Raw genomic sequence first — 27806 nt, 5'->3', positions numbered from 1 at the left:
GGAAATCAGTATAGAGATACCTCAAAGAACTAGAGCTAGAGGTCCCACGTGACCCAGCTTTTCCCCGGCTGGGTATCTTCCCAAAAGAATTAAAAGAATCATAGCAGGTGCGCTGCCAGAGCCCGGGCGGCGGCCAGCCGGGTCCCGCGGGCCGCGATGCGGCGCTGAGGGTCTCCGGAGCGCGCGGCCCGGCATGACGCTCTGACGGCCGCTCTGATGGCCCCTCTGCTGGCCCGGGGCGGCCGCCCAGCCTGCTCCGCCATGGCGAGTGACAGCGGCGGGTTCAGCTGGCCGAGCGCCAGCGAGCGGGAGCGCCAGTACTGCGAGCTGTGCGGGAAGATGGAGAACCTGCTGCGCTGCGGTTGCCGCCGGAGCTCTTTCTACTGCTCCAAGCACCAGCGTCGGGACTGGAAGAAGCACAAGCTTGTATGCCAGAGCGGCTAGGCCGGGCCCCAAGGGGTTCCCGGGGCTGGGGGAGCGGCCCGGACAACGGCAGAGACCGCCGCGACCCCGAGGCGCCCCCGGCCCGGCGTTCGCCGCGCCCCTAGCGCACCCTGCTGAGCCCCGGGGAGGCACTAAACCCTGGCGGCGGCACCGGGGGACCGCGGCGCAACGGGCAGACGAAGCCGCTGCCCGCGCTGAAGCTGGCGCTCGAGTACATCGTGCGGTGCATGAACAAGCACGGCATCTGCGTGGTAGACGACTTCCTGGGCCGCGAGACCGGACAGCAGATCGGCGACGAGGTGCGCGCGCTGCACGACACCGGCAAGTTCACGGACGGGCAGCTGGTCAGCCAGAAGAGCAACTCGTCCAAGGACATCTGGGGCGACCAGATCACCTGGGCGGAGGGCAAGGAGCCTGGCTGCGAAACCATCAGGCTGCTTATGAGCAGCATGGACGACCTCATCCGCCACTGCAATGGGAAGCTGGGCAGCTACAAGATCAATCGGGGCACGAAGGCCATGGTTGCTTGTTACCCAGGCAATGGAACAGGTTATGTTCGCCACGTGGATAATCCAAATGGAGATGGAAGATGTGTGACATGTATATATTATCTAAATAAAGACTGGGATGCCAAGGTAAGTGGAGGTATACTTCGAATATTTCCAGAAGGCAAAGCCCGGTTTGCTGACATTGAACCCAAATTTGATAGACTGCTGTTTTTCTGGTCTGACCATCGCAACCCTCATGAAGTACAACCAGCATATGCCACAAGGTACGCAATAACTGTTTGGTATTTTGATGCAGATGAGCGAGCGAGACCTAAAGTAAAATATCTAACAGGTAAAAAAGGTGTGAGGGTGGAACTCAATAAGTCTTCAGATTCGGTCAGTAAGGACGCCTAGTGTGGCTCACAGCCCAGCAACACCCCTCACTGGACTCTGGGCGCTGCTTGTTAGCATGTGAACATGAAGGGCTGGGGCAAAGAGGCGGAGAGGCCCGCTCGGCACTCCACCAGGAACAGAAGCAGCTTTCCCATGTCTCATCGAATAGAAGACCATGGCATGGCCCGCTGCGATCTGGGATTGCTGACAGGAAGAGGAGACGCTATCGAGGGAAAATGGCTTTTCTATCTGGACCTGAAATAAGTGCCCTACATAGAATTTTTTCATTCTTATATTTTGCCAGATCTGTCATCTAGCTGAGTTCATTTCATCTCTCTTTTTTATATCAAATTTGAATTTGGAGTAAATTTTGTTTGATTAGGTACAATTTATCAAAACTGAATTGAAATTACAGTATTATTCCTCAAAATAACATCAATCTATTTTTGTAAACCTCTTCGCACTATTAAATTTTGCCCTAAAAGACCTCTTACAAAAAAAAAAATCATACCATAGAGATATATGTGCACCCATGTTTATAGCGGCACATTTTGTAATAGCCAAAGCTTGGAAACAGCCCAAGTGCCCATCAACTGGAGACTGGATAAAGAAGATGTGGTTTCTTTATAAAATCATGTACTACTCAGCCATAAAGAAAGAGAAACTAGAGACATTTATAGCTAAATGGATGCATATTGAGGACATACTCTTAAGTGAAATAAATAGGACACACATATGTAAATTCTTAATAGTTTCTTTAGTGTGAGAAACTGAAAGTGTAAATAAGGATTAAAATGATTAAAATGAATAATTGATTTGAAATAGGAAGAAAAGGTCAAGGTCCAAAGGGTGTAGGGGAAGTGGGAAGGGAAGGGGAAAGGAAAGAAGGGAAAGGAAAAATTATGAGAAAAGGAAAAAATGGAAACAAAGTCTCTGTAAATAGGGAAGGGGCACAGGGAATGGGGAAAAAATAAGAACCAAGATACATCATATACAAGTACAAGCACCCAATGATAAATGTAAATGTATTGCATACCTAAAATGTACCAATAAAAGAATTTAAGCAAAAAATAGTTTAAAAATAAAGGATACCTTTGGCATGGTAGACCCAGCCATGACAGATTCCACACCAAATTCAGCCAGGCTTCCTCTTTTCCTCAGCAGTGAAAGACTGTCAGGGCCAAGTGTTATTCTCATTTTAGTATTGTAAATTAGGTTGTCACTTCATTATACATTTCCATCTTCCAAGTGTCTTGCGTACCTGTTTCTGTTATGAATCCTTTCATCAAAAGTTTCTATGCCATTGTCAAATGATGCAAGTTTTTTTCTGGAATTACTTACAGAAAATTATTTTTTTCTTATAGTGTGTTATTATGAGTACTATATATATATACATATTGCAAAAATATGTCTCATTTATTTATGCTAAGTTATAAATACAAAACAGCAAAGATCAAAATTATTTCTTTAAACTAAAACTTTCTGTTCTATTGAACTATGCTTCTTTTTTCATTTATTTTAGTTTTCCAAGTGCTGTCTCCTTTCCTAGATTTTAAATCTGATTCCACTATTAGATAATTATTGTTTTCCTCATCTATTTAAGTCTTTGTAGAACTACAACAATGATAAATAAGTAAAGGGTATGAAACAGCACATAAACGTCTTGCTATAATGTCTACAGCTGGTCAGTGACAACTTTGTGACATTTGTTTTGAGGATGAAAGCTAATAAGTGAACTTAACTGTTCATCAGTCATACATCTTAAGTCAACACTCATGTGTGTGTGTCTGTTTTATAATGAAGTTGGTGCAGAAAACTGACAGCAGGGGCCTTGAAAAGCCAGGCAGTGTTTATACATCTGCTATCCTGGAGTACAGTATTCTGTGCACTGATTCTCTAAATGAAAATAATAATAATAACTGCACCATAAACTGCCTTTCACTTTGCTAGTGATTAGAATCTGAACTTGTCAGAGAAAGTGTTTGTCAGATCAAGGAACAGAAGGTGATACTATAAATTATTTTTATTATATTGCACTTGCATTTTCTTTAAAAACTGATCTCCAATTAATAACACTATACAATACAATATGGATAGCTGAAAAGTTATCCAAATACCACATTTAGATTAATAATGTCATTCATGTGGAAATAGAAGCACATCACACATTCCATTTTATGTGTTTTTACCTGTAAGGTACATATTATTTTTATTACAAAATAGAAAACTGAAGCTGGGGATTCAAGTAACTTACCTGAGGTCATGTGAAGATCACACAGTCAGGACTGAGCAGGAATTAACTCCCCAGGCATCGCTGCCTTAGCTGGAGCCTTTCCCACAGGGCTCACTTGTGCCTGTGAAAATGTTCCCTTGGACCCTAGCCTTTCAGCCCCCCTTGGATGACCAGGGATACTTTTCCTTTACAAAGATCACCCTTGACCTGCTACTCAGACCACCTGGTCTTTAAATCCCAGTGCTTCCCATCCAAGTCACTTGTTTGTAATTTGATCCTTGTAGATACACTCACAGTGGGGATTCAGTTTACTCTTTCTGTAAATTCTGACTTTACTTTCCTTCAATTTATCTAACCCTAATTACCCTTTAATTTCTTTCCTGATAATTATATCCTTGTATAGATTCTTTTATTCTTTAAACAAACAGGTTTTTGAATACTTCCTAGATACCAGGGACTCTACTGAATACTGGAGGAAGTCTGTGCTTCTTTCCTTTCTGAGGAGATAGGAAATCTCCTTTGCTTGGTTACTGATCTCTGTGCAACCACTGCCTATGACCAGCTGATGTCCATTTTCCCACCCTGCCAGGTCAACTCATGTATGACTGCTCCACACTGTGTATGCAGGCATTGACATAGTTTACAAGCCAGTATATACTGGAAAGCGAAAGTGAAAATAGGAATAAAATGGCTTTCTACACAACAAAGAAAAAATAATAACCCAAAAGAAAAATGGGCAAGAGAAATGAATAGGTAATTCACAAACAACAAAACATAGAAGGGCCTCCAAACGTGTAACATACTCTCAAAGTTACTGGTATAGAGAGAAAGGCAAATTAAAAAGATAGAAGAGCTTTTGTTTGTCCTGATTAACTATCCATTTTAATATGGAAATGAAAAAATAGATGTCTTTAAGTATTTTCGTGAAGGTGTATATCAATACTGTCATTTTGGAGACTAGGTCAGTAACATATACAGTATACTCTGTTTGATTCCATACTTCTACTTACAAAAAAATTAGTTCCCAGAAAGTTTATGTAGTACTTAGAAAATAAAATGATGATAACAATAATGATTATAGTTGCTGAGTATTTGAGATATTAAGAGAAAACATCAAATACATATATGAGACCAGGGATTTAGCTCAGTGGCACCAGGCTTGCCTTGCAGTGATTTAATTGAATCCCTAATATAGAAAGAGTCCTAAACTATTTTCAGTGCTGGAGCTACAGCACAGACACAAAAAAGGATAAACATTTCCATGCTCATGGACATTTACATTACAGTAAGAGGAGAGAAAATGATGATAAATACACATAATAGGAATAAAAATTCTTTAAAGGGGGATGAGTAATGCAAAGGGAGCAGAAAAGGGAGATGGGGAGCCAAGTAATCCCAAAGAGGGGTTATTTAAACAAAAACATAAAGAGAATTCCAGAGACATGGAAAAGAACACTCAGAAGAGAGTGACAAGCCACTACAAAGGTGAGGCATGGCGGTGGCACAATGTCTTTGAGGAAATGAAAGAGATCCATTGACTGTAGCAAAATGAGAGTGAGAATAGAAGAGTAAGTGGTGAAAAAGGATAACAGGGACTCCACAGGCAAGCCCTTGCAGCCACCATGATGCTTTAGACTTGATTCTGGAATGAGGCTGGAGCCGCTGGGAGAATATAAACAGAGGCAAGACAAAAATCTGTTTTACACTTAAAAGACCTCTCTCTCATTTGTTTTGAGAACAGAGAAGGCATAGGGAGGGGAGAGGGTAAAAGCAGGAGGACCAACTAGGAGCTGCAGTATTTCAGTTGGAGATGGTGGTGGCTTGGATGTAGGCATCACAGCAAAGGTGTTTAGTAATGGTTAGATTCTGGATGCTTTCAATGGAGGTTCAGCATTTTATAATGCATTAGGTGTGGAATATAAGAGCAAGAAAAAAGTCATGAATGACTCCAAGCATTTTTTTCCTGAGAAACTAGAAATATAGAGCTTCCATTAATAGCAAGGGGAAGATGGTGGATATATGAGGTTTTGGAGGAAAGATTACAAAGTCACCCTTACCCGGGTTTAAAATGTCTATTAATCTCCAAATGGAGATGCTAGGTAGGCACTGGATCTGCATTTCAAGGGAGAGGTCAAGGCTAGAAATATAAACATACTTTTCCAAATATTGATGTATTTTAAGCCATCAGTTCAGATGTAGGAAAGACAAGACAGCAGGCAGAAGGAAGGGAAGGAAGAGGTTCAAGAAGTTGATACTAAATGAATAATTGATAATTTGAAATAGGAAGAAAAGGTCCAAAGGGGTAGGGGTGGTGGGAGGGGAAGGGGAAAGGAAAGAAGGGGAAGGAAAAATTATGAGAAAAGAAAAAAAATGGAAATGAAGTCTATGTAAATAGGGAAGGGTGGAGAGGGTGAAGGGAGCACAGGGAATGGGGAAAAAATAACAACCAAGATACATCATGTACAGGTACAAGGACCCAATGACAAATGTAAACGTATTGTATACCTAAAATGTACCAATAAAAGAACTTAAGAAGAAAAAAAAAGAAGTTGATACTGATGACAGACTTATGGCAGTGGTGGAGGGAAAAGCTCTTCATGTGCTTAGCAGAGAACAGGAGAGGAGGGTTCGCCAACAGTGTGACAACTATTTCAGTTTTCATAAGAGGAGAACAGAAAAACAAATTGGTGTTTGGGAAAAAATTTTGTTTTGTTTTAAGATGAGAAAAATAATAGCATGTTTGTATGATGGTGAGAATCATTCAGTACAAATGAAAAATGCTGTTAGATAAAAAGGGAAAATGATATTTTTGAGAGGACGACGTCTAGTGCCTAAATTTGGGGGATTAAATCAGATATAAATGCAGACAATCTAAAGCGGTGATTCTTTAACTTCGATTCCCATCAGAATCACCAAGAGGTTGTATTAAAATGCATATTGCAGGGTCCCACTTCTAACATTTCTGATTCAGAATTTCTCAGGCATAACTCAAGAATTTCTGTTTCTAACAAGTTCCCAGGTACAAGTGCTGTCTGGGAACCAATCTAAGAGTCATTGTCTATCATAACAGGAGGCAAAGTGGAGTACTTAAGTGTGGAAGTGATTAGGGAGGTTAATGCAGTTGGTAAGAGCTCATGGGAGGATCTTCATGGTTTCGGTCATTTGTTTCTTCTATTAATGCTTCTATTTCCCCCCAAAAAAACAGAAGCTTGAGAGTAAAGATAAGGGTGAGCCAGAAGCAGTTGGATGAGCAGAAAACTGAAATAATTATCTCGGACAGCAATAAAGCAAATGCATGGAAGCAACAAAGTACAATTGCCCAGTAGCATTAAGTACTCCTTGAAATGGTTGTTTGTATTTTCTTCCACCAAGATTGGTTGCTCAGGTGTAAAACCAGAGAACAGAAAGAATCAAACCCATGTATCTATTAAGTGAAAAATGATAACTTATGTATGTGTTAGCTATTGCTGCATAACTAGTAATCCCAAAATTCTATGGCTTAAAATAATATTTACAATGATTGTTCAGGTATCCATGGTCATACAGGTAATCTTGTTTATCTGGCCCAGGCTCTGCTTATCATAGCTGGGCTCATTCACTATCTATGATCAGCTCGAAGGTCAGCTGAGGACTGCTCATTGTTCACTGAATACAGGCTTCAATGGCGAGGTGACTGGGACAGTGTTCCTGTCAGTATACCAGCACAACCATATCTATATGGCAGTAGCAGCTTCCCCAAAAAGAGTGTGGAATCCTTTAGAGTTATGATTCATGCTGAGAACTGTCAAGATGTCATTTTTCTACTGCATGCTGTTAGCCATAACATGTCACAGGGCTAGACCACAGCCAAGGATTGGAAAAATAACCTTGCCTTAATGAGAAGGGTTACAGAGTTATATTGCGAATGGCATAGATGTGGAAAAAGAAGAACTACAGCTATTGTTGAAATCTACCACTATCAGGATGGTGATATTTTCCTTAGAGTATAAAGAAGAAAGAAATATAAGAATTAAGGACATGTCAAAGAAGTGATCATGATTCTCTATGACTATTCCTAGCTTGATAAAAACACCAGACAACATAACACCAATGAAGTACAGTGAAAAAGTGGGAAATATTAGATTGTAGATAGCACTGCCCTCAAAGCATTGTTGGAGTTGTATACTTGAGGAACATGAGCTGGAAAAACAGAAAGGGGTGGTAGGACAAGCACTGTGCTGCTTTTGAGACTGTGAAGGAAGAGACTATCAACGAGTGGGTCACTGACATAGCAGGGATGGCAAGATTGTTGTAAAGGAGGAGTTAAAGGAATTGAGAAATTAGGGCACTGAAATCATTAAAAACTGTTGGGCAGGGTGGTGCATGGCTTTAATCCCAACACTCTGGAGGCTGAGGCAGGAGGATTCCTGAGAGTTCAAGTCCAGCCTGAGCTACATATCCTGGGCTACCCTGTCTCAAAAGAACAAAAACAGCAAAACAAAACTAAGAATGAAGTAGAATCAAAAAATTACAATGAGCCTAGAAAGATCTTTTAAGGAATGAGAGATGTGGGAAGTGTGGGATGACTGATGACTCAGAAGCTTGATGTATATATCTGCCAAAAAAATGTATGCACATTTCAGGAAAAGAAAAACTTGTATAGGTATTTTAATATTAAATTTGAGACATCACGAGACTAATACAAGTTACCTTTGGTCTCTATAATTATAAGAGGTGCTTAAAATGGTGACCATGAACTTCCAGGTATTAGAATGGTGGACGGCTGCTTGGGTTACCTTGGTCCACTGAGATTGCTGCTCATGCCCTTTTGATTTCTTCCCTGAGGCCCCACAGTGTAGTGGGTTTTCTGTGACATAGGACATCCTCTAGGGTCCCCCTACGGGGGTAACTCCACCTGTTGAAAAACATCATGCTATTTTTCTTTTCCTGAAGTGTTGGAATAGGTCTGTAAGGGCATTCATTTAACTTACACCAGCAATCCCCTCTGAAAAGAATGATAAAGGTGTAAAGTACTGAAAGGGGAATTTTTATTTTCACTCTATTTGCTCTTTTGTTGTTGGCTTTTCACAACACAGGTGTTTCTTTTCTTTTTTCTATTAAATTCTTTTATTGGTACATTGTAGGTATACAACACAATTACATTTCTCATTGGGAATTGTACCTTTACATAATGCATCTTGGTTCTTATTTTTTCCCCATTCCTAGCCCTCCCTTCAGCCCCTCCACCCTTCTCTATTTACAAAGACTTTATTTCCATTTTTTCCATTTCTCAGCATTTTTCCTTTCCCTTCTCTCCTTTCACCTGCCCCTCCCACTCCCCCTACCCCTTTGGACCTTTTCTTCCTATTTTGCATTATCGATTATTCATTCTAATCATTGGTACATTTTAGGTATACAATATAATGACATTCATCATTGGAAATTTGCACCTTTACGTAATCTCCCTTGGTTCTTATTTTTCACCCTTGCCCAACCCTCCCTTCAACCCCTCCATTCCTCCCTATTTACAAAGATTTTGTTCCTATTTTTCCATTTTCTCATATTAATCCCATTCCCTTCTATCCTTTGCCTTAGCCCTCCCACTTCCTTCCCCTTCGCCCCTTTTCTTCCTATTTCACATTACCTATTGTACATTTAGTCCTTATTTACACTTTCAGTTTCTCACACCAGAGAAACTATTCGGTATTTATTCATGTGTGTCCTATTTATTTCACTTAAGAGTATCACCTCAATGTGCATCCACTTAGCTATAAATGTCTCTAATTTCTCATTTTTTATGGCTGAGTAGTACTCCATTTTATTAAAAAACCACATTTTCTTTATCCAGTCTCCAGTTGATGGGCATTTGGGCTGTTTCCAAGTTTTAGCTATTACAAACTGTGCTGCTATGAACATGGGTGCACACATATCACTGTGGTATGATTCTTTTAATTCTTTGGGGAAGATCCCCAGCAGTGGAAAAGTGAGGTCAAATGAGACTTCCAGTCCTAGTTCTTTGAGGTATCTCCATACTGATTTCCACAATGCTTGCACCAGTCTACACTCCCAGCAGCAGTGGAGCAGGGTTCCTCTTTCCCCAGAGCCCCACCAGCATTTGTTATTGGTTGATTTCATGATAGCAGCCATTCTTTCTGGGGTGAGGTGGAATCTCAGCATTGTTTTCATTTGCATCTCTCAAATGACCAGTGATGTTGAACATTTTTTCATGTATTTATTTGCTATTTCTACTTCTTTGTCTGAGAAATGTCTGTTCATTTCAGATGCCCACTTTTGGATTGGGTCTTTAAATTTGGGAAGTCTGATCCTTTTAAGTTCTTTATAGATTTGAGATAGTAGACCTTTGTCTGAGGAAGAGCAGGTGAAGATTTTTTCCCACACTGTGGGTTTTCTCTTCACACTGTTGGTGGTTTCTCTTGTTGTGCAGAAGCCTTTTAATAAGAAGAGATCCCACTTGTTGATTGTTTGTGCTAGTTCATGAGCAACTGAGGTTTTTTTCATAAAATCTTTTCCTACACCAATATCTTCAAGGGTTCTACCTAACCTTTGTTCCAGCTGATTCAGTGTTTCTATTTTAATATTTAGATCTTTAATCCATTTTGATTTTAGTTTAGTGCATGGTGAGAGATACAGGTCTAGTTTTAATCTTTGGCAAGTTGAAGCCCAATTTTCCAGCACCATTTATTAAAGAGGCTATCTTTCCTCCAGTGAGGATGTTTGTCTCCTTTATCGAAGATGAGATGGCTGGGTGTGTCTGGCACTGTTTCTGCATCTTCTAATCTGTTCCACTGGTCCTCAAGTCCGTTTCTTTGCCAGTATCATGCTGTTTTTATCACAGTAGCTTTGTAGTAGAGTTGCAGGTTGGGGATTGTGATACCCCCTGCCATGTCTCTGTTACTTAGAATTGCTTTTGCTATTCTGGGTCTCTTCTGGTTCCAAATGAATTTTTGGATTGTTTTCTCAAGGTCTATGAAGTATGCTGCTGGGATCTCAATTGGAATTGCATTGAATCTCTATAGCAGTTTTGGAAGTATGGCCATTTTCACTATATTAATCCTTCCTACCCAGGAGCAGGGTATGTCTGTCCATCTTCTGATATAATCTTCAATCTCTCTTTTCAGAGTGCCATAGTTTTCAGAGAAGAGGTCTTTGATTTCTTTCATTAGGATGATTCCTAGGTATTTCAGGTTTTTGGATGCTATTGTGAAAGGAATTATTTGTCATATTTCTCTCTCAGTGAGTCTGTCATTGGTGTAGAAGAAAGCTATTGATTTTTGTGTACAACACAGGTGTTATACATAAATAACTTTAAAGAAAAAGTTCAAATTAAAAACTGAAAAAAAAAAGCTTTTAGGAAAGCAAAAGTGTCCGAGTTTTCTTTAGAAGAATGTAATTTGAGCTTCATCCATGAAACAAATATCCCTTTACCTATGTCCCTGTTGTAGTGCACTGTGTAATTTTCTGAATACCATTTCTGGCATATAGAGGGAACTCGATAATATTTTCTATTTCTCCATTCACTAACAAGCCCCATCCCCATGCACATGCACGTGTGTGTGTGTGTGTGTGTGTGTGTGTGTGCATGTACATGTGCATGTGAGTGCATACACACCACAGGGCATGAGATATGGGCAGAGAGGGACCCATAATTCATAAGTGCAGAGATTCTGTAGCATTTATATACTGTCCTTGAGGTACTTTCATATTTGAGGAAGAAAAGGAAGAAAGAAAAAAGGAGAAAAAGGAATATTGTTATTATATTGCTTATCTAGGTAATTTCTGAACTTATGCATATATTGATGCCTACTGTGAGCTGTTAGCAGAATTTATTCAACCATTCTCACTAAGAACTATTTGCACGCTCAAATGACATTTTTAAAATATAGCTTTAAGAACAAGTTTGAATTGTAGAGGATTAAAAAGAACTATTTTCAAGGACTCAGCAGACACAATGAAGACAATTTAGTAGGCAGTATTATCTCAATATGGGCAAAATCTACTGACAGAAACTAAGGAAACTCTGAGACACAATAATACATATCAACCTAAATTACTAATATAAATATTTTTATGGAATGTATCATTTAAAAAGTGTTACTAGGTAAAATCACTTTTGGATTCCCAAAATGTTAGTTTAAGCCATCTTTATCCTGTAATTATTTACATATTCTGCCTATGAGCACTGTGTATGAGCAGGTCAAAACAATATATAGTATATTAGCTGAATCATTTATACTAGTACTTGACAGAACTAAAACGAATGGTTATCAGGATACTTCCTGCTTTTGTGGTTCTAAGCCATGAAATCTCTGTTATAAATCTGTGACATGTGAATCCTGATTGATTAGGAGAACATGGGAATCAGAGTTTCAGCGAACTTTGTACTTCCTGCCTTTGAGTAAAGGCCTCCTTATGGCCATTCAAAACTTGACAAGATGTAAGTCAGAAATCAAAACATGGAAAACCATTCATTCTCTGGGCACTGTACACCAAGCTGTGTGGCGAGGCACTGAGGTGTGAAGATGAATAAGACAGAGTCCCCAGTCTGAAATAACCTGAAGCTACTGGACAAAGTTGAGATCAAAACAGATTATAATGCAACGACTGAAATTAGATAGTTTTAGGTTTCTGCAAAAGACTTACAGTGATTTCTAAAGGTAACATGGGAGACAGCCTGCATGGGAATGGAAATCAGGGAATAAAAGAGGACAAAGTATTTTGGGCAGAGAGTACATTAAGTACAGAATACTTACCAGATTAATTTCTTTTTATCTCTATTTTAGGTACAATGTTTTATTGTCTTTGTCAGATTATACATCATTTCCTTCTTTAAACTGCAGGCCCTTCTAGAGAAACTGCCATTTAGTCTACTTTTGTATTCTAGTAGCTATCACAGTACCTGGCACACAAAAGACCCTCAATAAACATTTATAAATTGGACCAAGAATTATTTCTTACAAAGTAAGAAATTTTATGAAGCCAAGAGTTTACTATTAAAAAAAATAGTAAGGACTACTATTTAAAAAGGAAAGGAATAAACAAGTTGATTCCATAGAACATTTCACCCAACAGGCCCAGAACAAATTTAATTATACTTAGAGGAAACCCAGAACTTCATCATCCCTGGTTCCTCCACCTATCTGGGCCAGTTTTCCCTTTTTGCCCCAGTCTACTAAATAAACATTACCAGTATCTATGGAAGCCATGAAGTGAATACATTTAGAAATGATGGTACTAAGACACTTGTGGTAGTTTCCATTACAAGCTCACTACTTTGCATCAGAGCAGAAAATACAGAGTAGATCACAGATGTAAGAGAAAGATAAGATGATGAACCACCATTGGTTGAAGACAGCCTGACCAACAGATGGACACACCATAAAGATAAATTCTTACAGAGGGCAAAAATATTGCAAACTATACTGAAGTGATTAAGCGATTAAGTGATTAAGTGATTAAACCCTTCATGTTTCATGGGCGATTTTGGCAATGTTGTGCTAGTTTAATTTAGTTTAGTTATCATGAGTACTGCAGGCAGTCAGAGAACCCCAACAATGGAGTCTAGGGTCAGATAAAAAAAGAAAAGAGCCCGCCCAGTTAAGAGCCAATTCCAGTAGATAAGCCAAATTTAGAGATGCAAAAGTATTCACAAGAGGAAGGATAAAAGCTACAATAAAAAGAAAGATAAGGACTTTTCCTCCCAGGAAGAAGATCCTAAGTTAACTGACAATTCCTTTCTGCTTCCTGACCTGGACTTCAAGTGGATTCTAGAAAACATTAGAATTGCAAGACAACGAATTTCTTTTTGAACAATTTTGAACTATCTCCTCTGAAACACTCCCTCTCCGCACTCTCCCTATCTATCTATATGAGGCAAACACAAAGAAAATGCATTCACTTCTTGGCGAGTATCCACCAAGAGCTTTTTTCTTGTAATTATTTCTAATTAATTATTTCTAATACTCTCCTAAATTCCCCCTTTTGTCCTCAAATTTATTCTTCAATTTTGGAAAAGAACTCAGGTTTATACAAAATTAACTGTGTTGGTAATGAACCACTGTTTCTTACAACAGTGACCTCAAGCTTGCCTTTTTGAATTGCTGCTGGCTTTTTTTTCTCTCTCATGCAACTACTTTATTGCTGCTTCCTAGAATCATCTCCAAATATATAACCTGTAATCAAGGCCTAGTCTCAGGCTCTGCTTTTACAGCAACCTTGCCATGAGAAAAGATGTGGTATTTAAATTAACTTTTGAATAATTATAAATTGTCTGCAAGTCATAACAAGGGAATAGGCATAACTGCTGAACATTTCAATGCACAATGGTGCAAGATAATAATCATAAAACTACCTAAATCAGGAAGAAGAGGAAACTCCATCAAAGAGCATTCTCTTATCATTAAGAGCGTCCACTGGTTTCTTAAGGACAAGAAAGTGGGGGAAAAAAATCATAATACCACAATCCAACATTTTTATTTTGTTGCATATGTTCATAAATACAATTTTGCATCATAGAGCATGTGATATAGATTATGTAAATTTTCAGCTAAAATATTTGAGAGCTTCCTAAAAACCCTAGTTCAAGGTTTCTTCTTAGATATCATCAACTGAGTTCAATTTCTCAACTTTAGCTAATATTGCAGATAGGATTTTCTACTCAGAGCAAGTAAAGCTGGGAACAATATCTGAAAAATTCTGTGAGAATTTATAAATGAAGGATTGATCGATCTTTTAATATAGTTACCCCTCCTTGGGTACATTTAGACATTAAATCATGAAAGTAAACATATTACCCAGGAGGTCTGAAGACAAAGAAGTTACAGATCCAAGTATGAGCTATGGAAACTCATTGACTGGATCACCGCTTATAAGGAATTCCTGAAATGTGTTCAAATTAGAATGCCCTTGAAGACTCAAAACTTTGACTCACATAAATATGTGCAAAGTTTGAATCAAGAAATAAATGGAAGCTGGGTGTTGTGGCACACACCTGTACTTCCAGCACTCTGAGAGGCTGAGGCAAGAGGATCGCAAGTTTAAGCCCACCTGGGCAACTCAGTGAGAACTTTTTAAAATTTTTTTTTAAAGGTGGGGGATGTGGGAAGACCCTGGATTTAATTTGAGTGTAGTACTGGAAATAAAAGAAAGAGAGGGAGAGAAGGAGGGATGGAAGAAGGAAAGAAGGAAGAGGGAAGTACAACCACACCTGTAAGAACCATTTGTCTGCTCACTTATTACTTGCTGCTATTTACCCTGTTATTCTTTAGATCTACATGTTCCCTCCAAAGCCTTTTGCACTAATAGGTTGGACTTTTGGGAAGTGACTGGATCCTGGATCCCTGATACTCATCAGTGGATTAGTCCACCAATTAATTGAGAGCTAAATGTGATGTTGGGAGGTGAAACCTGGTCAAAAGAGGCAGGTTATTGGGGCATGGCCCAGAAGAGTATATCTCTTCACTCCCCTACTCCCTTCAGTCTCTCTCCTTTTGCTCCCTCTCCACCTAGCCCATGTGAGCAGCTCCCCTCTCCAAAGTCCCTCTGCCATGCAGTCCTGCCTGGGAGCCAGCAAACTATGGTCTGAAACATGAGCCAAGATAAACTTTTCCTTCTTCGTGTTGCAGGCATCAGGTATTGTGTCCAAAGCAAAGAGGAAAGTGACTAAGATACCACCAAAACGTTAACCAGACTCCAAAATCACCTTACACATTTTCCACAACCCTGAAGGAACAGCAATCCTTGGATAAGAAGGACTAGTAAAGTGTTTCCAACACGTCTTTGTAGATTTTGTCTGTACTATATACTACTAAGGCATCAACTGATGTTTCTTCGTTCAAGTTTTCCCCACCATTCAGAAAGCAACAATAGTCTCTTCTCAGCCCACCCTTCAAGGGAAGACTTTCTACAGCAGAGAAGAATGATAATTCTTGGTTTTGTAATCTGGAATAGACTCCAGACTCTCATAACAGAGAAACAATCTCGAATGCTGCTTTAGTTGTCTACAGCATTCATTACCGAATGAATTACAGGCTGGTGGTTTAAACAACATAAAGTATTTCTCATGGTTCTGGGGCTAGAAGTCCAAGATAAAAGTGTCAGAAGGTTTGGTTTCTTCTGAGGAGTCTTGGCTCGTAGATGGCATTTTGTACTGTGTCCTCTGTTTCCCTCTCACTGTCTCCACACATGGTCGCTTCCTGTGCATCTCTGTTGTATCTTTGTGTCCAAATTTCCTCTTCTAAGAACATCAGTCATACTGGATTCAGCCCACCATAAACCCTCATTTTAATTTGATCACCTCTTTAAAGACCCTATCTCCAAGTACAATCCCATTCTGAAATACAAAGGGTTACGGTTTCAACGTATGAATTTCAGAGGGACACAATTCAATCTATAACATTTGATTTTCAAGTTTAGGCTTTCTAAAAGAAAATAAAACTAATTTTTAAAAATTTCAAAGTTCATCTCAAAATACAGAGTACAATATTGCTGGTAAAGTTACCAGATTTAGCAACAATTTTAGTAAAATTCATAATGTCAATTGAAATTTGAATTTCCAATAAAAAACAAGTAATTTTTTAGTATTAACATGTCCCATGAAATATTTGGGACATTCAAATATAATTGGGTATTCTGTATTTTTTCTGGCCATATTAGTTTCAGGAAAAGGAGATGGAGCACACAATAATGAGCTTTTTAAATGAGTCACATTCTGTCTCATTGCAAAGATGACCACCATATGGCCAGGGTGGTCAAAGGCAACCAAAACCACCAGGGATGCTCTTGTTCAGGAAGAGCCATGTGTGCAGATGCCATTAACTAAGACCAAAGTCTTCTCCCTAGAATCACCGACAACATGTTCTGAACTCTTCTGCAATTTGTAAGTTCCACGCTTTAAAAAGGACAGCAAAACACAAAGGAAAGTATTATGAAGTGACTGCCAAACAAGAAAAAAAAAAACCCAAAAAAGAAAAAAGAAAAATACAGACACAAAAACACAGTAAAATTTCTAAGTACACCTGCAGGTGTGGGCCAGGCACGGAGGTTTGGGGCCCAGCGCTCAGGTGAGGGCAGAACGCAGGTTTGGGACCCAGTGATGGCGGGGCGGGGGGCGCAGGTGCGGGACCCAGCGCTCAGAAGGGGAGTAGGCCTGCAGGTGTGGGCCTGGCACTCAGATTTGGGGCCCAGCGCTCAGGTCCGGGTGGGAGCGTGGGCGGGTTTGGGCCCAGCGCGCAGGTGCGAGCCGGCAGCGCTGGGCCGGGCCAGTGCGCAGGGGCGGAGCGCGAGGCCCCGCCCCGCGCCGCGTCGGGCCGGGTCTCGCCCCGTGGCGTCCCTCCCGTGAGTTCCTCGTAAGCTCGCTGGCTGAGGCGCTGGGTGGTGCTCCTGCGCCGCCATGGCGCAACATTTCTCCCTGGCCGCCTGTGACGTGGTTGGCTTCGACCTGGACCACACTCTATGCCGTTACAATCTGCCTGAGAGCGCCCCGGTGAGTGGGTGAGTGGGTGAGTGGCGCCCGGCACGCAGGGCCATAGCGGCCGACGGGGAACCTCAGCTGGGCGCCGCACCTGTGAAGAACTCCGCCCTCCGCGGTCGGGCGGAAGTACGCACCCCCGGCCTTTTCGGCTGCGCCTGCGAGTTGGGCGCCCCCGGGCGTCTCGGCTGAAGCTAGTGCGGGAGGCGCGGGAAGGAGAAGGGGCGCGGGAGAGACGGGTGGAACCGTTGGGTCGGGAAACGGGTTTTAGGCAGGGCAAGAGTGGGCTCGGAGAGAGTCGCGGTCGCCAGCAGAGAAGGGAGAGTGGGCAGCGGAAGCGGCGGCGGCGGCGGCGGGCGGCGCTGGGACCTGGGGGCGGCCAGAGAACAAGGGAGCTGGCGCCGCTGCCGGGTTCCCAGCGCTGCTGAGCCGCTGGGCCGCGCCGAGCGCCGTAGCCGTCAGCCGGCGTCCGAGAGGCCCGGCTCGGCCGCCCGAGCAGGCCGCGCGTCGGCCGTCGGGCCCGAGGCCGGAGACATGGGCTAGACCAAGATCATCTACCACCTGGACGGGCAAGAGACGCCGTACCTGGTGAAGCTGCCCCTGCCCGCCGAGCGGGTCACCCTGGGGGACTTTAAGGGCGTGCTGCAACGACCCAGCTACAAGTTCTTCAAGTCTCTGAACGAAGACTTCGGGTGAGGGTGGCCCCCGCCCCGCCCCGCCCCGCCCCCGGGAGCCCCGGCAGCCCCGGCCTCGGCCCCGGCCCCGCTCCTAGCACCTCCCTCGCTGCGCTAGCGTCTCCCCTCCTCTCAGGGCCGCGCGGCCCTGGTGCCCCCTTCCCAGGGCTTCCTTGGGAGCAGGGGTTCCAGCCCCTCTAGGGACTCTACGTTCACCTCTTACTGCCCCCTGGTTTTGGAGGACTGGGGCTCCCCCAGTCCTCAATCAGAGTTTCTCCCAGGCGAGCCCCCTCCTCCTCCCTTCCCCGGGACAGGGGCCCACATAGACAGACACACCCCCTCCACCCTGTCCCCAACCCTCCTCCCGAGGAGCCACCTTTTCTCACCGTAGACTTGGGGTGTTTGGCACGGGTCTGCTGCACAACTCAGCCATATTTGGAGCGTCGTGCATCTGAAGGCTGTGCTCTGGGACTTTGAACAGAGGGAGGGGAAGTTGGGGTGCCCCACGCCAGGCTGGGAGCGAGGACCTGCAGACTTGGTGTTTATTTAGCTGTCGCCCCTTTTCCCTGTGGGCTGATCGCGGTGTTGTCAAGGGAGCAGAACGTCCGACTCTGAGAGTCCCCACTAACCCAGGTGCTGATTTCCCTTCCGAAGTGGGAAATTATCTCTCCAGATAATGGCCCAGGGGGAGACGTAGGAAAGAACCATCAATACTGGATGAGGCCGGCCAGGAAGAGTCTCTTGATGTTGTCCATTTTCCCCATCCCTAGTGGGGTCTTCCCTTCCACCCAGCTATAAGGCGTGTTGGAAGCAGCCACTGCCCCTTTAAGAGGGGTTGGAATGCTGGAGCCAGAAGGTTCTGTAGCAGCTGGCCTGGGAGGGGGAGCCTGGCTGATCCCCTCAAACACACCCCCAACTCCCAAGGGACTGGGGGAGCGGAGGCCCCCACACTGCCTGCCCTACACTGACTGGGCGCTGGGCCTGGAGGCCGTGGTGGGGAAAGGCCTTGCTGGTTCCTCCAGGCCTGCAGGCGGCCAGCCGCTCCAGCCTAGCCTGAGGCCTGCCCTGTTTTTTGCAGCTGAGGCCCCAGAGATGGGAGGGGAGACCTTCTCTTCCCAGTGTTCATCAGTCTGGCTTTTTTTCCAAGACCCCAGCCCTCCTGGCCCCAGGAGGCAAGCACCTTCTGTCTTCTGCCTAGCATGTTTGCTGTCACCTTCTGTCTGGCACTCAGCATGGATGAGCCCATGAAGTCGTGTTTGTGAAAGTGCTTTGTACAGCAGGGAGTGCTACTTTAGGTGGATCCTCGGTACTCTTGATGCTGTTGTTGTTCCTGGCCTGGAGTGCAGACTCCTAGGATGGTGATGATTGTCTGGTGTCAGTGCCTGATTGGAAGATTCTCAGGAGCATCCATCTCGAAGAGGGGTGGGTGCTTCTGTCTGGCAAGAGAAAATAGGGTGGGAAGGGACCAAGAGACTGCCTCAGGAAATGGGCTAGGGGAAAATCAGCTACACTGAGGGGCGAGGATATGCCGGTGCCTGTGTCTGTCTGTGTCCATCCCCCACCTTGCTTCTGCCTCCTAAGCAGACCTCCCAGGGCCCCTCCCACTCTCGAAGGTGGCTATTGAGTTAAGCCTAACTACAGTTATAAGAAAGCCCCCATTACATCCACTTACTGTTTACTTAATATATTTTTTAACTCTACTGTCTACTCATTTTTTTTTTTAAATTTTAACTCAACTAATATGAAATCAACCCTGGGTCTGATTTTTTTATTTATATTTCTTTCTAAAATATGTTATAATGCCAGGCACTGTGATACATGTCTATAATCTCAGCTACTCCAGAGGCTGAGGCAGGAGAATCTAAAATTTGAGGCCAGCCTGGGCATCTTGGTGAGACCCTGCCTCAAAATAAAAAAATAAAAGAGTCTGGGGATGTGTAGCTTAGTGGTAGAGCACTTGCTTACATGCCCAAGACCCTGGGTTCAATCCCTACTATAAATAAATAAAAAATGTTACAAGTAAAAAAAAAAAAAGAGTGGGCTGGGAGCACTGACAGTGTCTTCTCTGGTTTTTGCAAGTCCTTATGGGGACCATCTGGGAGTAGATGTGGCCTCCCAGTCTGGGCCTTGGAGTTTCTGTGGTTGTGGTTTCCTTTTGCCCTGTGCAATCGACTGCATGTCACTTATTAAGCACACACCGAGTTTAAGCACTGCATTCAGGAAGAGACTGGTGTATTTGGCCGAAAATGCCATGAAGATTTTAGCCCTAATTTTGCCTTTACAATGAAAATAAAATAAACATTTATTGCCTGCTCACTAGTTGCTCCATGCACTTTGGATATATCCTAATCCTAACAGCCTTCTCAGCCTCACTGCTCCCTGTGCGTGGAGAGGGTGAAGTACATGACTAGACAAGGTTAATTGACCTGCCCAACTTTCTTGGATTCCACGCAACTCAATGTGAAGAATTAATCGGCTGTTAATAGTGAAAAATGTAAGCATCCAAAAAGAGAGTTGATTGTGAGTGCATCTGTCAGGGAGAGGACTCAAGCCAGACCCCTAGCTCAGGACGCCAGCTCCACCAGCACTCTGTGACTTTGGACAGGTTACTTAACCTGTGTTCCTTCTCGGTTTCTGTAAAATGGGGCAAATAATTGAATTTACCTCAAAAGAATATGGTAAGGAGTAAGTGGGCAATAGCTACATAATACTTAGAGCAGTGAAACAGTATGTGGTAAAACCGAGTGTTTTTCTTTCATGGTTTCCACCCAATCCATTTGGAAAGCTCCTCATTTATGGGTAGAACTCCAGGTCACTGGGGCAGACAGTGGTCACGGCTGCTCATTATAGTCATGTCAGTGCCCTGGTCGGTTCGGGTCCTCCAAAGTAAACCTTGAGTGGCTACTGGAATTACTTGTTCATTTTCTGTGCACAGATCCTTAAAAATAAAGTGGTTTTCCTGCTCTGTACTTTTCTGCTTTCCATTTATGCATGTTTAGTTTCCTTAGTCATATTAAGAGTGAGAAGGCTTTTATTACTTGATTCTTTGCCACTCCTTCCTGTAAGTCTTTGATTCCTATTTTCCTTCTTTCTGTGCCTTTCAGATCCCCACTATGTGGTTCACGCTTTTGTGCACTTTCTCTGTACCCATTTTTATTTGCAGGGAATGTTGTTAAAACACTGTCACATTAGAGCCAATTTGTGCAGGTGTGAGCATAAAATTTCAGACTATAAGATACTCAAAGACAAGGTACTCTTGCCTACAAGCCTTGAATATAAGTGATGTTGAAAGGCTGGAAACACCAATCTAGTGAGTTTTGGATTGTGTTTGGGGCAGCGACCTTTTATTAAGCTCCACAGTGTGCTGAGCACCAATATAGAGCAGGGGATGCCGAGGTAAACAACAGCACATGTTCAGTATGCAGTGGAAGGTAGCCTGATGGAATAGGGGAAAGTTGGCAGAAAGTTCAGTCCCCCATGTTAAATACTGTTCCCTAACCCCTCTTACCCACAAAGTTTACCTCTTTACCTCAGTCCCATCTTCATTTGCCATAAAATCTTATTTCCAGCCCTTTTCTTACAGCTTTAACACTTCCAGCTTATTTGTTAGAATCTTCCTGTGGAGTCTAGCAACAGTTTAGTCTGTGTTCTGTGTACCTAGCCTAGTTCTGCACACACTGAGTCAATAGATAAGTGTAGAATTGGATAAGTAATAAGCATTTTAATACGTGGATATGATGCAGCTACTGCGTAAGCATTCTGCTTATGTGACTTGATTTAATCCTTATCCCTGGAGGAGGGTATTGTCACCACTGTCAGTATGTAGAGATGAGAACCACAAGGCACAGACAGATTAAGTGTCTTCTCCAGGGCACCCAGCAAGGGTGTCTGGCTGCAGGTTTCTGCCTTTCACCACTGTGCTGTCTGCAGAGTGCCAAGCACAGAAGAGAGGCCTGGAGCAGGTCGGCGCAGTGGGCTTGGCAGGTGAGGAGGTGCGGAAGCATTCTTCAGGCAGAGGAAACACAACAAAGGCAAAGACCCAATGAGGAGCAGAGGCACGAGCTGCCAGATGGTGTTCAGAATGTGGGGAGCAGCAGGGAAGATTCTGTACTATTGCCCATAGTATTTTGTGTTTCGGTGCATCTTGATATCTTTTGTTTTTAATGATTGAGTGAAAATCCATAAAATATGTAAACCAGGGATTTTCTGACATCCTTGGGTTAAGGAATTCCACAGGTGCCCCACTTGGGCCCCTCCTTCCACTGTAGGCTTAGAATCTCTAGTGGTTGAAGAAGTAGTAACTGTGTTGCTCACCAGCCTGCAGGGATGAAAATCACTGACCTATAGTGCTGACACAATGCAGGTGTAGTGGTTGACCTGGATTGGGATTCACACTGGTCTGCATGGGGGTACACTTGTAGTGATTTTTATTAGCTTTAGGTCAGAGCAGCTCTACTTGACAGGGGCCTTTGGTTTCTCTACTCTCATTTCCTAACAGCCCAAACCCCTCTTACCAGCTGTGTGCAGGCCCTTCAGTTATGCACCTGGCTTCCTCTCCATTTCCTTCAGACTCACTCAACTCACAGCTACATCTTACAGGTGGAGTGTAAATGTCACCACCCATCAGGGTCTTCCCCAGTCCTCTTTTGCATGATACCCTGGCCCCTCATAATGTGCTGTACTGTCATACCCTGTCATGGGTTAACATCTATAGAAGGTCCAGTGTGTACTTTTGGGCACTGACCCCAGGCCACTGCCCTGCCTGGGGTCTGAGGACATCTGATGCTGGCCTCAAGCACTCTTCTGAGGCCGAGGGAGGTAGAGTCTATGTGGACCATCATCCACTTTTTTGTCCATTTTTTCTTAGGTGTCCACTGTTTCTTAGAAAATTAAAACCAGCTCTTTAAAAAGAACAACAGATATTTCACTCAAAACCTAGGATTTTTTTATTTTTGAGAAATCAGAAGATTTGTTCAGTAGTCACAGCATTTATCATGTTTGCTTCCAAAGGCTTCTGTTACAACTTGTGTCTAGATATCCCCCCAAAGCCTCATGTGGTCAGAGGTGGGGAAGGTGACTGGATCTATAGAGTGTGTGAAGCTGGAATTGATTCATGGTGCAATGCTCAGCTCAAGGACACTAGAATAAAGGGTGTAGGTGCTACCCACCATAAGTAGTCTGAGTAAGATTAAAGGGGCAGAAAGATGCTGTTAAGGTCCCTTGTTGCTTTTGCTGTCTTCCTTCTCTATGAACTGTTGACCCTCTGCCATGCCTCCCTGCCTTGGCGCCAGCCGATTATTGACTGAAACCTCTACAAACTGTGAGGTAAATAAACCTTTTCCCCTTTACCTTTGGCTGTTGGGAATTTTGTCCTCAGCAATAAGAGAAAAGTAACTAACACAGCTTCCCTTGTCCTTTTCCCTTAATTTTCTTTTGGTGGAGAAATAGGAGAGATTTCCTGTATCTAATACAGTATTCATGATTCCTCCTTTAAATCATCTTCCAGTCCCCAGGTACATTTCCCCCGAGGCTCCTCTGAGAAGGGACCTTTCCTACAAGGGTGGACCAAGGACACATGTAAAGATAGAGTGGTCAATGTGCTTATTGTATGGAGATGTGTAAAATAAGTTAGCTTTGTCAGGGCTTCATTATGATCTCAAATCCATTAGAATTCAAGACTAGATAAGTAACTGTCCTTGGTGGTATAATTATATACTGATGGTATAATTTGGGGTAGGAGAATTACCTGGAGCTTGCAGGAGTTGATAAATTGCTTGTGAAAGGGGATTAAACTGCAGCACTTCACAATTATAGATATTTTCCTCCCACCAGCCCCATTGGTGATTCCATTAAGTTTTCAGGTCTGAGAAATTAAGAATGAACTGTGAATTGTATATTTAATCTTTTTTTTCCTTCCTCTACTTCCTCTGTTTGCAGCTCATTTATAATAGCTTTGCCCGGTTCCTAGTCAAGGAGAAAGGGTACGATAAGGAATTGCTCACTGTGACCCCAGAGGACTGGGATTTCTGGTAAGCTTGTCTTTTTTTTTTCATTTTAATGTCTGCACATTCCCTGTGATTCTTAATTGTTGCTGATAAAATTTTAATGCCTCTTCTCCTGTGAAGGTAGAATGTGAAATGTGAAATTGAGTCAAAGGGCAAAAGGCCTTCCATACTAAAAATTTTGTATTTTCTACTTTGAACAAGTTTAGGCTTAATTGTGAATATAAGGTAAGAGCTTATTGATTAATTTGGATATTTTTGAATAGCTTAAGTTTGTCATAATTAAGAGTTTCAAAGGGTCAGGGATTTAACTCAGTGGTTTTGCCGCCTGCTGCACAAGCCAAGGACCCGAGTTCGATCCCTGGTACCAAAAAAAAAACGAATTTCAGGGGTTAAGAAATAAAGTTTACATCTTTATCAAGAAAAAGTTAGCTTTATTATCTTTTAAATAAAGAATTATAAAGGGAGTCATCATCATGTCTTGAGTGAATTAGAACATTTGGTTTTGTGTAATTTGGATAGACATCCTTGCTGACTCCCTTTCTGGTTTAGAATTCTCAACTTCCCAAAGCTTCTTTTGTTTTTCTTCCTCATTTAAATAGTAAAAACAAACAAAAATCTTACACCACTTTAAATTTTTCATTTTAGCCAGGTACAGTATAGTGGCATTCACGTACAGGCTGAGAGGCAGGAGGATCATTTAGCCTAGGCTAAGTGATTTGGGGTCAGCCTAGGTAACACAGTGAGACCCCCCTTCTCAAAACAGATTTTTAAACATAAATAAATAAATAAAAGTGAAATTAGTAGTGATACTGAAAACACATGAAAAATGCATACATAATATTGATCTGTTATACATTTCTCTGATATTTGATTAGTCCTTTGCTATGTCCCTCATATATAAGGAAAAAACAGAAAGCTCTTACTATATGAAACCAGTGGCTCTGGAAATTTTATTGTGGGAAAAAGTAAACGATGCTTGTAAATTACCTTGTCATTTTTGTTTAATTCTCTTCCTATTTGAGGGCCATTAAAACACTTTGCGTGCATTATTTATAATATGACTCCATACTCACTTTTCTCCCCAGGTCCCGTAAGTCTTTCACAGTGAAGAATTTAAAAACCTGGTGTTTGACTTTCTTTTAGTGGTTTCAGTAGTGTGCTTTGCCCCGAGTGCAAGCTCATCTGGACCTAAGCTGAGACAAATTCTAAATGGTGTAGAGAATGCTGTGGCTGGGAGGTCACCTTATAGGGTATCAGAGTGCACGCGTGTAGGCATGCACATTTGTGCATTTGTATATAATGTGTTTTAGGTAATGGGAAACATCTGTACATTTTGACAGCCACAGAATTATCCTCAAGTTTCTTTCTCTTTTGGCTTTCAAGTTCATCTTTTTAAAAGCCTAAAGATTTTACAATCTATACATGCTGCCCTTTGCCTATATAACAGTCTTTACATACCTCCTGTGTGGTAGGTATTTATACTTCTCAAATATTTTTGTTTATTTAATTAACACACATCACCTGGGTAGAAGAATCCCTTTATTGGAGTTGTAACTTTTTAAAAATATGAATTATTATTTCTTGGATTATCTACACTTATGAATTGATTGATAATCAAACTTTTCTATTTTAGTTGCAAGGGTTTGGCATTGGATCTGGAAGATGGAACCTTCATTAAACTTGCAGAGAATGGCACTGTGCTCAGGTAACGCAATATATTTGTAAAGTTAAAATTTTACTTTCTCTAGGACAGCGGTGGACATGTTATTGTGTTTTTCTTTTAAGACAGCAGATGTTAATGTATGAGTTTTTTTTTTTTCAAAACTAAAACCTCAGTACTCAGGTTTAATTGCAGTGTTGACACTTTGCGATAAGTAAGTGCATTCTTTCTGGGTTGCAGTTTGGGCACTCATCTCTAAAAGGTTCTCCATCACTGCTGTAGGATATTTTATGACTATGTAGTATATGACCCTTAAGGTATGGGTGAAATAAGATTATTATTTTAGTGAAACAGATGAGGGAATGTCTGATCTGCGAGATTTAGATTTAAAGGTCTAGTTCCTCATTCAGAATATTTGCAGAAGTAATATAATCCAAGAAGTAAATACACAGCAGCACAACTGACAGTGTCCAGGAGATACATGAGCTACTTCCACAATGTGTTCACATCTACAGATGTTCATGATGCAAGATCTGCTCGTATCTGGTAAAGTTCACAACTCAAATGTTCATAAGTCAGTGACTTAACTGTATAAAGTCATCTCAGATTCTCCCCAGACCTTCCTCCGTAGAGCATCCAACTAGAACAGGTGTGGATACACCTTTGAATACTTGGCAATTTATTTGATTTTTTTTCCTCAGACATCTAAAGATAACATGCGCAGCTTTGACTGTGACCTTTAACTCTGTGATCATGTTGCCACAGTGTTTGTGATAGCCAGCTTTCCATTGCTGGGACAAAATACTTGACACCTGCAATTTAAAGGAGGAGAAGTTTATTTTGGCTCATGGTTTCAGAGGGTTCAGTTCATGTTCTGCTGATTTCTGGCTTGTAGCCAAAAGGGAATGGGGGAGGAAAGCTGTTCTCATGCCATCAGGAAGCAGAGAGCAGGGAAAGAGCTCTACAAGGGAAGGCACCAGGGATCAGATATAGTCCCCAAATGTCACACCCCTGTGATCCACTCAGACATACTCAGAAATTGGCTTTACTAATCTCCTAGTCAAGCCAATCAAGTTAACAGTCAAGACTCTCATAGTATTCTTGGCTATCTTCAGTCATTCTCTCATGGTTATTTATGTGTGTCTGTCTGTTTTCCTCCCCTAGGGTCTTTCCTTGCCCATTCATGTCCTGGCTAGCCTGCTGTTTCTCCTCAATTTCATAGCTAATCTCCTTGGCACCATCTTTCCAGCGCAGCACAGTACATTCTTTGACCATATTTCCCATTTGGGATTCTTCCATCTTGATTTCTAGTATTCACCTCATTATAAAAAGGAACCCATTTATTCTAGGCATGGTGGCTTCTAGTTGAATGACAGTTTCTCTAGGAGTGAGTGGGGTCTCGGGTAGCATTGACTTCAGAGTGAGCAGCTCCTAATCACATGTGACTGGGTTGAATGGAGGAAAAGCTAGAGCTGTTGTTAGAAATGCCTTATAGAATCTCAGGGAAGTCTCCCAGCTGAAAACAGAAAAAGAAAAAGAAGAACAAAACTTTGTTAGTTCAGGGGAAGTGTTAATGAGTAATATGCTTCTTAAAACCAGGGCGAGTCATGGAACCAAAATGATGACTCCGGACATGCTAGCTGAGGCATATGGGAAGAAGGAGTGGAAATACTTCGTGTCTGACACTGGCATGCCCAGCCACCCAGGTATGACCCACATGGGTGGCTCTGTGTCCACTGCTCTTTAACTTTGGACCCTGAACTTGCAATGTGAGAACACAGGCCCTTCTGTGCCCTCCATTGGGCGGGATACACAAAGGAATTACCTTCAGTAATTCCTTTATTGCAATAAGATGTGGGGTTTTTTCTAGCTTTGTCTGATTCCTGTTTGACAGCTGGTTCATAATACTGTTAGCAGCATTTTCACCCTGCTCAATACAAGGTTTTATTCATACTCCTTTTACTTGCACTTGTTCTGGAGTACATATGAGTAGCCTTTAGAAATAGTGTGTTCCTCACCTGTGCTTTCTTTGTATTCTTTATCGATTTGTTACATGCTTCCTCAGTCTCCATTCTCCATCATCTGCTTCTCTCCACATTCACATTACTCACCACTTCTGTTTTCTGGAATTCTTTTTTCTTCAATCCTAGTATCTTCTGCCTTTGTATTTTGCTTTCCTGTATTTTTAATTATAATTCTTATTTTTGATGTTTCTGGGAACTAAACGAAAGACAAGTGTCCTTCTGCTGAGTTAGATCCCTAACAATTCTTGTATTTTAAATTTCTTATATTTTAAATTAAGTTGTTTTTCTTTTCCAGTTTTTTAAAGAGCTTCACCAAGGCTAAACATAAAATTATTTTTCAAAAATTATTTCCATAGATGTCCATAAATTTATATGAAATGATTAAACAGGCTTTATTGAAAGTTTTTCATTTTTATTGTT

The 27806-nt window shown here is 42.1% G+C and overlaps 1 protein-coding gene and 1 pseudogene across 15 annotated transcripts in view; both read left to right on the top strand.

Moving 5' to 3' along the window:
- Positions 1 to 237: 237 nt before the first annotated feature.
- LOC101709732 (egl nine homolog 1 pseudogene) lies at positions 238 to 2741 on the top strand (annotated as a pseudogene).
- Positions 2742 to 16836: 14095 nt separating this feature from the next.
- Nt5dc1 (5'-nucleotidase domain containing 1) overlaps positions 16837 to 27806 on the top strand; it is a 136975-nt gene continuing 126005 nt past the window's right edge. For 9 of the 15 annotated variants that reach the window (XR_002390649.2, XR_015450014.1, XM_021247809.2 and 6 more), the window contains exons 1-4: positions 16848 to 17038; positions 23635 to 23726; positions 25336 to 25407; positions 26962 to 27068. Coding sequence is in view for 12 of the 15 variants with exons in the window: in XM_021247809.2 (XP_021103468.1) it covers positions 16946 to 17038; positions 23635 to 23726; positions 25336 to 25407; positions 26962 to 27068 (364 nt within the window). In the remaining 3 variants the exon portion in view is untranslated. Of the gene's footprint in view, positions 17039 to 17112; positions 17716 to 23634; positions 23727 to 25335; positions 25408 to 26961; positions 27069 to 27806 lie in introns of those variants that run through there. The other 6 variants (XR_015450015.1, XM_021247808.2, XM_021247811.2 and 3 more) reach the window with 3 other exon arrangements.

The sequence above is a fragment of the Heterocephalus glaber genome, unplaced genomic scaffold (genome assembly GCF_053883595.1).
Source record: "Heterocephalus glaber isolate CG9 unplaced genomic scaffold, H.glaber_assembly_v1.0 deba00000896, whole genome shotgun sequence".
NCBI lineage: Eukaryota > Metazoa > Chordata > Mammalia > Rodentia > Bathyergidae > Heterocephalus > Heterocephalus glaber.
The sequence above is the reverse complement of the archived record's forward strand: the minus strand, read 5'-3'. Positions and strand labels throughout refer to the sequence as shown.